The following is a 16393-nucleotide window of genomic DNA, read 5'->3' as shown; positions in this document are numbered from 1 at the left end:
AGGATTTATAAGATGAAATGCAGGAGTGCCCGCAAACCAAACATGGACGTAAAATTTGATATCAACCTGTCCACTTAATCCTCTGTTGAATTTTTATAATGGACTTTATAATGTCCTGATTATATCATTCCGTAGGATTCTAGAGGGGAGAGAATAAAAGAAGGCATAAAATGTGCCTTGCAAACTTCATGCTTGATTCAGAAATGAACATTCAGTTTAGTTAGATACCATTGTTCTTATAATTTAATTTTGGTAAGAACTTTAGTGGTATTGAAAGCAAGAATCTTTGCAGCAGACTATATAAGTATTAAAGCAGTATGAAGGTCTAAGTCAGTGTTTCTCAACCTGTGGGTCATGACCCCTTTGTCAAACTTGTATCTCTAAGAATATTTCCATTATGATTCATAACATTAGCAAAATTAGTTATGAAATAGCAACAAAATAATTTTTTGGAGATCACTATAACATGAAGAATTGTATTAAAATGTGTCAGCATTAGGAAAATTGAGAACCACAGCTCTAAATTCTAATTGTCATAAGTTTTGTGATATTTGGCATATTTTCAAATGCACACAACTAAGGAACCAAAAGTTCCTTTAGGAAATTGGGAAACACCCAAGAAGTTCTGGAGCTTTCATCCCATGCCGTTTCTTCCTACATGGCTGGTGTTTGTGGTTGCTTTCAGCAAACTTAAGGACATCAGCCCTTAGAAGATGGACAAATGATTTAACCCATATTTGCTGAGAACAAAATAGAAAACAAAATAGATAATGAAAGGCTCAGTGATCTAGAATATCAGTCACTGAGTACATGGTTGTAAATTGCACCAATAAACTGCCCCTGCTTTTTCCCTTCTAACTATAATTTCTATTTCCATCTCCTCTTGCTCTGGAAGGTACATTTCACATTTTAAAATTTGTGTATGTATATATGGATATGGTGGTGCATAGCCATTATCCCAGCCATTAGGAGACAGGCAGGAGAATTGCAGTATGTTTGAGGCAATTCTTGATCACATGGTGAGTTTCAGGCCAGCCTAGACTACACAGTGAACCCTGTCATCTAACATAGTATATCTATGTGTACCCATACATATACATATATGATACATATTTATACACACATATATGTATGCATATACACACCATATACACACATACATATATACATATATTACATACATACATACATGTACATATATACCAGTTATCATGGTTTGAATGAGAATGGCCCTCATAGATTTCATATATTTGAATACTTAGTCCCTAGTTGGTAGAACTGTTTGAAAAGATTAGGAGATGTAGCCTTATTGGAGGAACTGTGTCACTAGGGGCAGACTTTGAGGTTCCAAAACTCATTTGCTATGCCATTGTACTACTGCTTGTGTCTTGAAATTGAGCTCTCAGCTGTCTGTAGCCATGTCTGGTGCTGCTGCCACCCTGCCTCCCATGAGAGGGATAAAATACTAGGTTCTGGAACTATAAATCCCAAATAAACTGTCTTTCTGCGATTAGCTTGGTCATGAAGTTTTACCACAGCAGTAGAAAAGTAACTAATACACACACACACACTTTTCATTACTGTATATTAATTGTGTGTACTGGGTTACATAAGGAGAGTTTTAAGTATGCATTGTTATTGTGCTTTAAGCATGTTCTGTCTCCCCCATCTTTCCTGCTACCTTTGTTCTTCTAGACAAACTCAATGCTATTTTCATATCATATATAAATACATTTATATATCTATGTTAAGACCTAGGAGCAACAAATGAGAAAGCATTTGTCTTTCTGAAACTGATATAATTTTCTTGACATGAGACTCTCCACTTGCATCTGTTTTCTTTCAAATAACTGACTTCTTTGTGGCTGAAATCTTTTCTATTGTACATATATGCCATATTTTGTGTGTTGATTCTTCTGTTGATGGACTTAGGTTGAGTCTGTAATTTAATATTGTGAATAATGATGCAATAAGCATGGATGCACATGCACCTCTGTGAAGTGTAGACATGAAATGACGTACCCAGGTCACATGCTAGATCTGCGTGTCCTTCTCAAAGAGCATCCATCCTGATCTCCATGCAGACGAGACTAGTTTACATGCACTGTATGAGGTTCGCTTTGTCCTTGCCAGCATGTGCTGTTGGTTTTCTTAACAACCGCTGTTCTGAATAGAGTAAAACAGGGTCTTAGTATCAGTGTAATTTTAGTTTACATTTCTTCAATGACTAATAAAGTTGAACATTTTTATCATGTTTACTATCATTTACATTTCATTTGGTTTTGAGAACTGTCTATTCATCAACCTGTTGATTGATTGGGTTGTTTGATTTATTGTTGTGTAGGCTTTTTTTATCAATTGATATTCTAAATCACAGTCCTGTGAGATGTAGTCTTCCATCCTGTAGCTGTCTCTTCATTGTTTCAACTGTTTCCTTGGCTCTGCAGACGACACCTTTTAATTTCACAATGTTTCATGGGTCAGTTGTTGATGTTATTTCCTGAGAGACTAGAGTACTATTTGAGAAGTCTATGCCTATTCTTATTATATCTTGAGGTGTTTTATCTATGTCTTTTCATTGGAGTTCATTTTTATATAAAGTGAGAGATAAGGTTATAATTTCGTCCTTCTGAACATACAGTCTGGCCAGCATTATGTGCAGAAGAGGCCATCATTCCTGCAGTGTGCATTTCTAGCATCTTTCCAGAAACATCAGATGGATGTAGGTGCATGACCTTGATATGGGTTCTCTCCTCTGATCCTTTTATCTTTGTTTTTTTTCCTTAGATTTTTCCATGTTTATAGACAGAAAAAAAATTAACAGTTTCATGATGATATTTTTTCCTAAATTAACTTGATTCAACATAATCCCAATGAGAGACCTATCAAGTTATTTTATGGTTATGTTGACCTGGACTAGCAGGTTGCTCCTCAACGACAAGGATCTGTAAAAGAGTTGCCAGGGTATAAGAAAGATAAAGAAGACAGACAATTTAGAAGATAAAATATGGGATCGAGTGGTCTTTTACAGACTTTATATTTTGCCAAGCAAGTTTATTTAGAAGTACAGTACTATATATGCTGTTTTTGATGGGTTGATGGATCATCAACATCAAGAATGAGCTATATCATATAATATTGGCAAAGAGAACATAGAACAGCTCAGACATAGCTGCCTAATGACTCTCAGCTATTTTCCTTATAGAACTCAGAGACATCTGAACCATGGTGGGCTGATCCTATCAGCCATTCACTAAGAAAACACTGCAGACTTGCTTATATCCCAATCCTATGTAGGCATTTTCTCAAATAATGCTTCTTCTTCAGTGAATATAGCTTGTGTAAAGTGGACATAATACTATCCAACCCAATATAACAAATTAATTTTAATAAATTTCATGAAGGTAATTGTATGTCTTGTTTTTGTGCCAGCTCTATACTGTTTTCTACCCTTTGACCCCTGCAGTACTGAGTATGAGCTTAGATAAGTTCGAGGTAAGTTCTTTACCAATGAACTACATCTCCCCTTCCATAGGAATGCACATATAATGGAATTTTAAAAAAGATATCATAGTAAATATATCCCAAAACATAAAGCAATGCAATTGAAACATTAGGACAAATTGCCAGTTTGGTTCAAGGACACCTAAACAAACAAATATCAATGCAGAGGTTGTATCCTGGATGATCTCCTTGTATTCTGAATAGTCTTTTATTGCACACCCAACTAACTGCTAGACTTTCAAGGAAGTCTCTGCATTTAGGAGAATGAGAAAGGGGGATCACAAGTTCAAAGCTATGTATTTTGGGACTACATTGCAGGAGTGAAAAATATTGGGGAAGTATTTAAGTGGTCTAGCCTCTGTGAGGTCCTAGGTTTAGTTACTACTATCAGAAAAACATTAAGGAAGGAAGGAAGGAAGGAAGGAAGGAAGGAAGGAAGGAAGGAAGGAAACTAAGTTGTTTTAGCAAATGCCTTAACTAGGAATATTCTTCTGTTTTTTGACTATACCATTGAGAAGAATCCGCTACTGTGTCTTTTATAACAGATGTAGATATATAAATTGGGGGAGGGGGTCATGCATGTGTGTACCTGTAAAATATATATTATTATATATAATATGTGTGTATTAAATATATATAATTACTTATATAATAGGTACATATTATATGTGTAGATATTAAGTAAGTCCCTTAAAATTCATCATTTTGTCATCTTTTATTATTTTATGCTTACTATAGAGTATTAAACTATCAAAGAATTGTAGGATATGTCTTTTCTTTAATATATCCTAAGTTATATATTTATGCCTTTCCTTTTCTTCACCTCAACACCTTCAACTCCCTATTCACTCTTTTTCTATGATTTTTTGCATATGTATGTATGTATACACATACATATTTAAATACAACCATTTTGTGTTTCGTTGTATTTTAATTGGTTTGGGTATTAGTAATTCTGGGATGTTTTCACAATAAAAACAGTGCCTAAATGTGCATTTATCACAATAACCATTTTGATAGTGAAGTGGAATTTATCTATTTATGTAAACCTTGCTCAACCTTCAAAAACTGATTAATATCATTCATCAAAGCAAAAAGGTAAATTTTAAAACATGCATAATGAGGTGAAGAAACAGTATTTGCTGGTATCCTGTATCCATTATTCATCATGAGCACTCAGAGTAAGTTAGTGACACTGACCAACCTTAGAATAAGACAATGTGCCTAGAGAACTAACATTAACCTCACATTTAATGTGAAGAACCAGAAATTTCCCATTAAAATAGGAACAAGACATCAGGGTTCCCTCTCATTGTGGATTTTCATTATAGTACTTGAAGTCCCAACTAATGTCGCAAGATCAGTAATGTAAATACAAGGTTCATATATTGAAAGACCAATAACTTATGCTCCTTGAATATAACATGATTGTCAGAGTAGAAATTCTGAATTTGTTCCTGAATATAACTTTATGCTATCAACCCATGACTGTAACATGCAGATGATCAGAGTGTGCACCAGTGATGGACGGTGAAACTTGATATTGAGTGTACGTCTGTTTCTGTGTGGCTTCAACACTGCTCACGCATAATCTCACACTGACACTAAAAGGGGGAGATGAAGGAATTCAGACAGTAACCAGAAAATATACTAAAAACTAAGAGACCACAGATGCCAATGAAGTCATTTCAAACTCTCTCTGTCTTATCCTAGCTCAGTAATATTGCTTCATAACTAATCAGCAAGGGTAGGGGGAACTTACATCCTTATGGAATTATCTATCTCTCCTTGCTACTTAAGAGTAAATTACTTGGTGTTTTCTATTCCTGGGGATTCTGAGAAAACAGGCACTTTACTTAGGGCTTTCACTTGGTGGGAGAAATAGGTAGGGGGATAGAATAAATTAAAGCATAATAGATTTTGTTCTACAGATGGTCATTGGATAGTCTCAAAGAAAAAAATCCTCAAAGCCTTGAGGTTTTTAAGTGGCCATAGCCACTTAAATATGCCTTTTAGAAAGTGAAACATTTTAACAAAAACTAGCAATTACAATAATGACAAATGAAGTTCACATAAAGGGAAGATTTTAAAAGTTTATGGAATCCAGGCTATACATTTACAGGAATGCAATATTATAGAAATATTGATTAGCAATGAGGTTTTCAGTGGGATTCACACTGTCTGTAACAAATTTTACTTGCCAGTTACTAGACATTATTTCACCATTATAAATTCTGAGATCATCCTTACTGAATAAGAGATATTTGCTTTTCCAGGCCTGTTCATTTTAAAACAATGAATTATTGTATTGATTTTCTTTTTTTTTTTTTTTTTTGTGAGTCATGAATCTTTAATATATCACACACAATGGCATACACTGAGTTCTTTCCCTTGCTCCTTACTTATTTTTTTTTTCCATTTTTTATTAGGTATTTAGCTCATTTACATTTCCAATGCTATACCAAAAGTCCCCCTTACCCACCCACCCCCACTCCCCTACCCACCCACTCCCCCACTTTGGCCCTGGCGTTCCCCTGTACCGGGGCACACAAAGTCTGCGTGTCCAATGGGCCTCTCTTTCCAGTGATGGCCGACTAGGCCATCTTTTGATACATATGCAGCTAGAGTCAAGAGCTCAGGGGTACTGGTTAGTTCATAATGTTGTTCCACCTATAGGGTTGAAGATCCCTTTAGCTCCTTGGGTACTTTCTCTAGCTCCTCCATTGGGAGCCCTGTGATCCATCCATTAGCTGACTGTGAGCATCCACTTCTGTGTTTGCTAGGCCCCGGCATAGTCTCACAAGAGACAGCTACATCTGGGTCCTTTCAGTAAAATCTTGCTAGTGTATGCAATGGTGTCAGCATTTGGAAGCTGATTATGGGGTGGATCCCTGGATATGGCAGTCTCTACATGGTCCATCCTTTCATCTCAGCTCCATACTTTGTTTCTGTAACTCCTTCCATGGGTGTTTTGTTCGCACTTCTAAGGAGGGGCATAGTGTCCACACTTCAGTCTTCATTTTTCTTGAGTTTCATGTGTTTAGGAAATTGTATCTTATATCGTGGGTATCCTAGGTTTTGGGCTAGTATCCACTTATCAGTGAGTACATATTGTGTGAGTTCCTTTGTGATTGTGTTACCTCACTCAGGATGATGCTCTCCAGGTCCATCCATTTGGCTAGGAATTTCATAAATTCATTCTTTTTAATAGCTGAGTAGTACTCCATTGTGTAGATGTACCACATTTTCTGTATCCATTCCTCTGTTGAGGGGCATCTGGGTTCTTTCCAGCTTCTGGCTATTATAAATAAGGCTGCTATGAACATAGTGGAGCATGTGTCCTTCTTACCAGTTGGGGCTTCTTCTGGATATATGCCCAGGAGAGGTATTGCTGGATCCTCTGGTAGTACTATGTCCAATTTTCTGAGGAACCGCCAGATTGATTTCCAGAGTGGTTGTACAAGCCTGCAATCCCACCAACAATGGAGGAGTGTTCCTTTTTTCTCCACATCCTCGCCAGCATCTGCTGTCACCTGAATTTTTGATCTTAGCCATTCTCACTGGTGTGAGGTGGAATCTCAGGGTTGTTTTGATTTGCATTTCCCTGATGATTAAGGATGTTGAACATTTTTTCAGGTGCTTCTCTGCCATTCGGTATTCCTCAGGTGAGAATTCTTTGTTCAGTTCTGAGCCCCATTTTTTAAGGGGTTATTTGATTTTCTGAGGTCCACCTTCTTGAGTTCTTTATATATGTTGGATATTAGTCCCCTATCTGATTTAGGGTAGGTAAAGATCCTTTCCCAGTCTGTTGGTGGTCTTTTTGTCTTATAGACAGTATCTTTTGCCTTGCAGAAACTTTGGAGTTTCATTAGGTCCCATTTGTCAATTCTCGATCTTACAGCACAAGCCATTGCTGTTCTGTTCAGGAATTTTTCCCCTGTGCCCATATCTTCAAGGCTTTTCCCCACTTTCTCCTCTATAAGTTTCAGTGTCTCTGGTTTTATGTGAAGTTCCTTGATCCACTTAGATTTGACCTTAGTACAAGGAGATAAGTATGGATCGATTCGCATTCTTTTACATGATAACAACCAGTTGTGCCAGCACCAATTGTTGAAAATGCTGTCTTTCTTCCACTGGATGGTTTTGGCTCCCTTGTCGAAGATCAAGTGACCATAGGTGTGTGGGTTCATTTCTGGGTCTTCAATTCTATTCCATTGGTCCACTTGTCTGTCTCTATACCAGTACCATGCAGTTTTTATCACAATTGCTCTGTAGTAAAGCTTTAGGTCAGGCATGGTGATTCCACCAGAGGTTCTTTTATCCTTGAGAAGAGTTTTTGCTATCCTCGGTTTTTTGTTATTCCAGATGAATTTGCAAATTGCTCCTTCTAATTCGTTGAAGAATTGAGTTGGAATTTTAATGGGGATTGCATTGAATCTGTAGATTGCTTTTGGCAAGATAGCCATTTTTACAATGTTGGTCCTGCCAATCCATGAGCATGGGAGATCTTTCCATCTTCTGAGATCTTCTTTAATTTCTTTCTTCAGGGACTTGAAGTTTTTATCATACAGATCTTTCACTTCCTTCGTTAGAGTCACGCCGAGATATTTTATATTATTTGTGGCTATTGAGAAGGGTGTTGTTTCCCTAATTTCTTTCTCAGCCTGTTTATTCTTTGTGTAGAGAAAGGCCATTGACTTGTTTGAGTTAATTTTATATCCAGCTACTTCACCGAAGCTGTTTATCAGGTTTAGGAGTTCTCTGTTGGAATTTTTAGGGTCACTTATATATACTATCATATCATCTGCAAAAAGTGATATTTTGACTTCCTCTTTTCCAATTTGTATCCCCTTGATCTCCTTTTGTTGTCGAATTGCTCTGGCTAATACTTCAAGTACTATGTTGAAAAGGTAGGGAGAAAGTGGGCAGCCTTGTCTAGTCCCTGATTTTAGTGGGATTGCTTCCAGCTTCTCTCCATTTACTTTGATGTTGGCTACTGGTTTGCTGTAGATTGCTTTTATCATGTTTAGGTATTGGCCTTGAATTCCTGATCTTTCCAGAACTTTTATCATGAATGGGTGTTGGATCTTGTCAAATGCTTTTTCTGCATCTAACGAGATGATCATGTGGTTTTTGTCTTTGAGTTTGTTTATATAATGGATTACATTGATGGATTTTCGTATATTAAACCATCCCTGCATCCCTGGAATAAAACCTACTTGGTCAGGATGGATGATTGCTTTAATGTGTTCTTGGATTCGGTTAGCGAGAATTTTATTAAGGATTTTTGCATCGATGTTCATAAGAGAAATTGGTCTGAAGTTCTCTATCTTTGTTGGATCTTTCTGTGGTTTAGGTATCAGAGTAATAGTGGCTTCATAAAATGAGTTGGGTAAAATACCTTCTACTTCTATCTTGTGAAAAAGTTTGTGTAGAACTGGAGTTAGATCTTCTTTGAAGGTCTGATAGAACTCTGCACTAAACCCGTCTGGTCCTGGGCTTTTTTTGGCTGGGAGACTATTAATAACTGCTTCTATTTCTTTAGGGGATATGGGACTGTTTAGAAGGTCAACTTGATCCTGATTCAACTTTGGTACCTGGTATCTGTCCAGAAATTTGTCCATTTCGTCCAGGTTTTCCAGTTTTGTTGAGTATAGCCTTTTGTAGAAGGATCTGATGGTGTTTTGGATTTCTTCAGGATCTGTTGTTATGTCTCCCTTTTCATTTCTGATTTTGTTAATTAGGATTTTGTCCCTGTGCCCTTTAGTAAGTCTAGCTAAGGGTTTATCTATCTTGTTGATTTTCTCATAGAACCAACTCCTCGTTTGGTTAATTCTTTGAATAGTTCTTCTTGTTTCCACTTGGTTGATTTCACCCCTGAGTTTGATTATTTCCTGCCGTCTACTCCTCTTGGGTGAATTTGCTTCCTTTTTTTCTAGAGCTTTTAGATGTGTTGTCAAGCTGCTAGTATGTGCTCTCTCCCGTTTTTTCTTGAAGGCACTCATAGCTATGAGTTTCCCTCTTAGAAATGCTTTCATTGTGTCCCAAAGGTTTGGGTACGTTGTGGCTTCATTTTCATTAAACTCTAAAAAGTCTTTAATTTCTTTCTTTATTCCTTCCTTGACCAAGGTATCATTGAGAAGAGTGTTGTTCAGTTTCCATGTGAATGTTGGCTTTCTGTTATTTATTTTGTTATTGAAGATCAGCCTTAGTGCATGGTGATCTGATAGGATACATGGGACAATTTCAATATTTTTGAATCTGTTGAGGCCTGATTTGTGACCTATTATGTGGTCAATTTTGGAGAAGGTACCATGAGGTGCTGAGAAGAAGGTATATCCTTTTGTTTTAGGATAAAATGTTCTGTAGATATCTGTCAGATCCATTTGTTTCATCACTTCTGTTAGTTTCAGTGTGTCCCTGTTTAGTTTCTGTTTCCATGATCTGTCCATTGGTGAAAGTGGTGTGTTGAAGTCTCCCACTATTATTGTGTGAGGCGCAATGTGTGCTTTGAGCTTTACTAAAGTTTCTTTAGTGAATGTGGCTGCTCTTGTATTTGGAGCATAGATATTCAGAATTGAGAGTTCCTCTTGGAGGATTTTACCTTTGATGAGAATGAAGTGTCCCTCCTTGTCTTTTTTGATGACTTTGGGTTGGAAGTCAATCTTATCAGATATTAGGATGGCTACTCCTGCTTGTTTCTTCATACCATTTGCTTGGAAAATTGTTTTCCAGCCTTTCATTCTGAGGTAGTGTCTATCTTTTTCTCTGAGATGAGTTTCCTGTAAGCAGCAAAATGTTGGGTCTTGTTTGTGTAGCCAGTTTGTTAGTCTATGTCTTTTTATTGGCGAGTTGAGACCATTGATGTTAAGAGATATTAAGGAAAAGTAATTGTTGCTTCCTGTTATTTTAGTTGTTAAAGGTGGCATTCTGTTCTTGTGGCTGTCTTCTTTTAGGTTTGTTGAGGGATTACCTTCTTGTTTTTTCTAGGGCGTTGTTCCCGTTCTTGTATTGGTTTTTTTCTGTTATTATCCTTTGAAGGGCTGGATTCGTGGAGAGATAATGCGTGAATTTGGTTTTGTCGTGGAATACTTTGGTTTCTCCCTCTATGATAATTGAGAGTTTGGCTGGGTATAGTAGCCTGGGCTGCAGTTTGTGTTCTCTTAGTGTCTGTATAACATCTGTCCAGGCTCTTCTGGCTTTCATAGTCTCTGGTGAAAAATCTGGTGTAATTCTGATAGGCTTGCCTTTATATGTTACTTGACCTTTTTCCCTTACTGCTTTTAGTATTCTATCTTTATTTAGTGCATTTGATGTTCTGATTATTATGTGTCGGGAGGAATTTCTTTTCTGGTCCAGTCTATTTGGAGTTCTGTAGGCTTCTTGTATGTTCATATGTATCTCATTCTTTAGATTTGGGAAGTTTTCTTCAATAATTTTGTTGAAGATGTTTGCTGGACCTTTGAGTTGAAAATCTTCATTCTCATCCACTCCTATTATCCGTACGTTTGGTCTTCTTATTGTGTCCTGGATTTCCTGGATATTTTGAGTTAGGATCTTTTTGCATTTTCCATTTTCTTTGATTGTTGTGCCGATGTTCTCTATGGAATCTTCTGCACCTGAGATTCTCTCTTCCATCTCTTGTATTCTGTTGCTGATGCTCAAATCTATGGTTCCAGATTTCTTTCCTAGGGTTTCTATCTCTAGTGTTGCCTCGCTTTGAGTTTTCTTTATTGTGTCTACTTCCCTTTTTAGGTCTAGTATGATTTTGTTCATTTCCATCACCTGTTTGTATGTTTTTTCCTCTTTTTCTGTAAGGACTTCTACCTGTTTGATTGTGTTTTCCTGTTTTTCTTTAAGGACTTGTAACTCTTTAGCAGTGTTCTCCTGTATTTCTTTAAGTGATTTATTAAAGTCCTTCTTGATGTCCTCTACCATCATCATGAGATATGCTTTTAAATCTAGGTCTAGGTTCTCAGGTGTGTTGGGGTTCCCTGGACTGGGCGAAGTGGGTGTGCTGGGTTCTGATGATGGTGAGTGGTCTTGGTTCCTGTTAGTAAGATTCCTCCGTTTACCTTTCGCCATCTGGTAATCTCTGGAGTTAGTAGTTATAGTTGACTCTGTTTAGAGATTGTTCTTCTGGTGATTCTGTTACCGTCTATCAGCAGACCTGGGAGACAGATTCTCTCCTCTGAGTTTCAGTGCTCAGAGCACTCTCTGCTGGCAAGCTCTCTTACAGGGAAGGTGCGCAGATATCTTGTATTTGGACCTCCTCCTGGCCGAAGAAGAAGGCCCAAAACAGGACCTTTCTCAGACACTGTGTTGCTTTGGCAGTTCCCAGGTGGTACAGACTCTCACCTAAGCAGACTAAATTCCTAAGTTCCTTGGAGTCCCGGGACCAAGATGGCGACCGCTGCTGCTGTGGCTTAGGCCGCCTCCCCAGCCGGGTGGGCACCTGTCCTCCGGTCCGGACGGTGGCCGGCTGTCCCCGGCCCACAAAGGGTGCTGCCTCAGCACCTCTGTGCTTCCGCCTGTTCCAGAAGCTGTCAGGTTCTCTGGCGCACCCTCTCACCTGTTCAGACTAATTTCCTAAGTTCGGCGGGTCCCGGACCAAAATGGCGACCGCTGCTGCTGTGGCTTAGGTCGCCTCCCCAGCCGGGCGGGCACCTGTCCTCCGGTCCGGAAGGTGGCCGGCTGTCCCCGGCCCACAAAGGGTGCTGCCTCAGCGCCTCTGTGCTTCCGCCTGTTCCAGAAGCTGTCAGGTTCTCTGGCGCACCCTCTCACCTGTTCAGACTAATTTCCTAAGTTCGGCGGGTCCCGGACCAAGATGGCGACCGCTGCTGCTGTGGCTTAGGCCGCCTCCCCAGCCGGGCGGGCACCTGTCCTCTGGTCCGGAAGGTGGCCGGCTGTCCCCGGCCCACAAAGGGTGCTGCCTCAGCACCTCTGTGCTTCCGCCTGTTCCAGAAGCTGTCAGGTTCTCTGGCGCACCCTCTCACCTGTTCAGACTAATTTCCTAAGTTCGGCGGGTCCCGGACCAAGATGGCGACCGCTGCTGCTGTGGCTTAGGTCGCCTCCCCAGCCGGGCGGGCACCTGTCCTCCGGTCCGGAAGGTGGCCGGCTGTCCCCGGCCCACAAAGGGTGCTGCCTCAGCGCCTCTGTGCTTCCGCCTGTTCCAGAAGCTGTCAGGTTCTCTGGCGCACCCTCTCACCTGTTCAGACTAATTTCCTAAGTTCGGCGGGTCCCGGACCAAGATGGCGACCGCTGCTGCTGTGGCTTAGGCCGCCTCCCCAGCCGGGCGGGCACCTGTCCTCCGGTCCGGACGGTGGCTGGCTGTCCCTGGCCCACACAGGGTGCTGCCTCAGCGCCTCTGTGCTTCCGCCTGTTCCAGAAGCTGTCAGGTTCTCTGGCGCACCCTCTCACCTGTTCAGACTAATTTCCTAAGTTCGGCGGGTCCCGGACCAAGATGGCGAACGCTGCTGCTGTGGCTTAGGCCGCCTCCCCAGCCGGGTGGGCACCTGTCCTCCGGTCCGGAAGGTGGCCGGCTGTCCCCGGCCCACACAGGGTGCTGCCTCAGCGCCTCTGTGCTTCTGCCTGTTCCAGAAGCTGTCAGGTTCTCTCTGTATTGATTTTCAAGAGTTATGATTTTTACCAGAAATTATCCAAAATGATGTCTTGTTTAATCGAAGCAGACAGCAGAAGCCTGGGCACTGAAGTGACTGTCACATGCTCAGGAATGAGTGAGTGTGAGCAGGTGCTGGGAGGTGAGAAAAGAGTATCTAAGCAGCAGCAAGGTTATCTGTAACAGACATGGCAACAGTGGGGAGAATGGGCACCCAGATAAATGGTAATAGAAACAGTTACTTGTAAAGCATTCACAATAACCCAGATACTGTTGTTCTTCCCTTCTGATGACAGTATGATGTTATGTGGGGCTCACAGAGCACAGACTGGGCATGGCTGTACATAATAGCAAGGAGCAATAGCCTTTTTAATGCTCGTAGCAGCAAGCTGACATCTGATATTGTTATTAAGGTGACCATCTGGGAAGTTTCATAGCTCTAGATGTTTACAAATTTGCTTCTGGAATGTGAAGAACATTCTTAAAGTTGAAGCTTTTCCTCCTTTTACCCTTACTTCTGAAAAATTGGAACTTGTATAGAAACAATGTTTAATGTTTCAGGTTTGGGATAAAAATTGGAAGTGTGTGGAAATACACTGTGAGTTATAATACACTTACATATTCTGCTATTGTCTAGCAAAGCATATTTAGGCAAGAAAAGAAATCCTTGCCCCAAAGGTGTCCAGAATTCATTTGTCGGGCATGTTTATCATGCACTACTATGTGACGGGTGGTGGTCAAGAAATCTATCCAAAGATGACTGAGTTCTATAGCTCAGATTCTGAGGAGAGAAAGCAGACAATGTACCACTTATTACATGGTGCAAGAGCTGCAGGAAAATGATTTGAAAAAGATTGTAGGAAGACCAGCTCTAGAAAGTAGTGTGTCAGAGTCTTCTGTATTGAGAAGGTGCAATTTGAACTAAGATTTGGAAAATATAAATAGGTAGCAAAAATCATCTGAAGAAGTATCCCAGCAGAGAACAGCTAGATCATAGAATGTGTTTGGCCAGCGTGTGAAACAAAGATTAATCCTAATGGAGTGATGTAAACAGAACAGTTGTAAATGATGAGATCCCTGATAATGAAGCCAAGGCTGGGTTGTGCAGTGACTGCAGATCACTGTAAAGACCTTGAGGCTTTCCTCCTGGTACAGTGTAGAGCCACCGAGGAAGCTTAAGCACGTGATCACCAGTAACCTAGTTCCAAGTTGTCGACTGTATTGGAAGTTAGAGAAGGAGTACGAAGACTCTGTGGATGGCTTGCTTTAATCCAGAGTAACAATAAAGGTAGTGATCAGCATGCAAAGTCTGGAGATAATTTCAATGTAGAGTTGGGTAATTTGAGTGTGAATGTCCCATATATTGGGCATTTGGATACTTGGTCTCCAATTGGTAGCAAGGTTTGAAGAAGTTTAGGTATGGAACTTTGCTGAAGGAAGTGTGTTGGTGGTGGCAGCTTTCAGAGTAAAAGCCTCATGCCACTGTCAGTTCATTCCGATTTATGCTTGTGTTGGAAGTTGTGAGTTCTCGGCTTCCAGCTCCTGCTGCCATGCCTGTCTGCCGCCATGTTTCCCTGCCATGAAAAACTCTTATCCTTTTGTAAGCATAATCACCAATAACTGCATATACACAAATGTACACGTGCGCACACACACACACACACACACACACACACACACACACACACACACATGTACCTTGGCTGTGGGTGTTTTATCATAGCAACAGAAAAGTAACCAATACACAGAGTCAACAGACTTTTCTTATGGACAGGATATATGATGACATAAGAAAGGATTCCAGTTGCTTCCAAGGGTTTTGACTTAGCATGGATGGAGTTGCATTATTTGAGGTAGAATTGTCAAGACAGTCATTTGGGGGAGCAGCTATGAGATGAGGTGTTCAGAATGTTGATTCTGGGGAGTGATGATTGTAAGATGAATTTTATGCTAGTAGCAATGCAAGGAGACAGATGCAAGTGCCACACTGGAGTAGGCCATGGGGAGGAGCAGTCTCAGGACTGGGAAGCCTTTGCCCATCAAGAAAGTCAGAACACAGCCTAGATAAACCACACACTCAAGAGATAGTAACATGATTGTTTGCTGTTAGAGATGACAGAAACTCAGGATGTGGCCTTTTCTTCATTATATAATATTTTATGATATTGTTTCTGGGGAGACAAGAATGAAGTCTGTTAACAACAGATAGATGAATGACAACAAACTAAAGTATGGACACTTCCAAAGTTCAACTTGGTGATCCAATGCATTTTATTAGATTCACTTACAGTAGTGTGGGAAAGTGGTTACTACAAGATCAGAAATGATTCAAAGACTCACCAAAGCCAACTCCAGCATGGGTGGCAGCTTGTAAAAGTTGGGAACCTGGAGCACACTGCAGACTGTTTAAAGAGTGCTCTCTCCAGGTGGTTCAGGTGGTCTGGCCATCTTCCAGGCAACTCTCTCCTGGCTGGTCTGACACTTGCTATATTGACCAGGCTGGTCTTGAACTTATAGAGACACCTCCTACACACACTCCTGTGACCTAAATGCCCCTAATTCCTGGAATTGCATGCATAAGCCACCATACTCATCCAAATGTTCCAATAATTAGATGGATGGGTGTTTACATATTTTTTTTAAAAAGGAGCCAAAGTCTATCCCTCAAATACACAGCAAGTGAAACTTTAAAGGGATTTGAGTATTGGAGTATTTATGTGTTATAGATGCCATGTGTTTCTAAGGTCTTGGAGCACTGTTTTTATGTGGTCAGAAGAATGTTAAATTATTAAATAATTGTGCTGTATCTCTGTATTTACCTTCTCTTTTCTTTTAAATTCTAGGCATCAATACTTGTGCAAAGGTTACTCCACCTTGTACGACAAGCAACACAACCACAGAAGCTCAGGGAATAAATGGGAGGACACCAGCAAAACGCTCCACTGCAAGTGCAAAGCCACAAGGTTTGTATCCTGGGGCTCTGCAATTGGTCAGGTTTAAGAAGCCGCAGAGAAGAGTGAATGCAGATAACCTATTCGGGTAGAAACAAGTATTTGCTCTGCTCTTAAAACAAGGTGTGCCTTCTTTATTATGATTCTTTGCATGTTGCTGAGTTGCTTTAAAAGTTCTTTGCTAAGGCTTTCTGAAAGAAACCTTTAAAAATGAGTTTAAAATAAGACCCAGTGGTTATGGAATTCTGGCCACTGTGTTCATAGTGGTATGAAGTATGACTATCAAACTAAGTCCCGTAAGTACTGACTTATATAATGA

General features: G+C 40.1%; 1 protein-coding gene across 11 annotated transcripts in view; it reads left to right on the top strand.

Annotated features, from left to right (window-relative positions):
* Positions 1-16393, top strand: part of Fgd4 (FYVE, RhoGEF and PH domain containing 4) — a 183625-nt gene that overhangs the window by 80352 nt on the left and 86880 nt on the right. For all 11 annotated transcript variants that reach the window (XR_875778.3, XM_011245874.3, XM_006522027.4 and 8 more), the window contains exon 2: positions 15967-16086. Coding sequence is in view for 4 of the 11 variants with exons in the window: in XM_006522024.4 (XP_006522087.1) it covers positions 15967-16086 (120 nt within the window). In the remaining 7 variants the exon portion in view is untranslated. The remainder of the gene's footprint in view (positions 1-15966; positions 16087-16393) is intronic.

This window comes from Mus musculus, chromosome 16 (assembly GCF_000001635.26).
Source record: "Mus musculus strain C57BL/6J chromosome 16, GRCm38.p6 C57BL/6J".
Lineage (NCBI taxonomy): Eukaryota > Metazoa > Chordata > Mammalia > Rodentia > Muridae > Mus > Mus musculus.
This window is presented reverse-complemented; position numbering and strand designations above follow the sequence as displayed.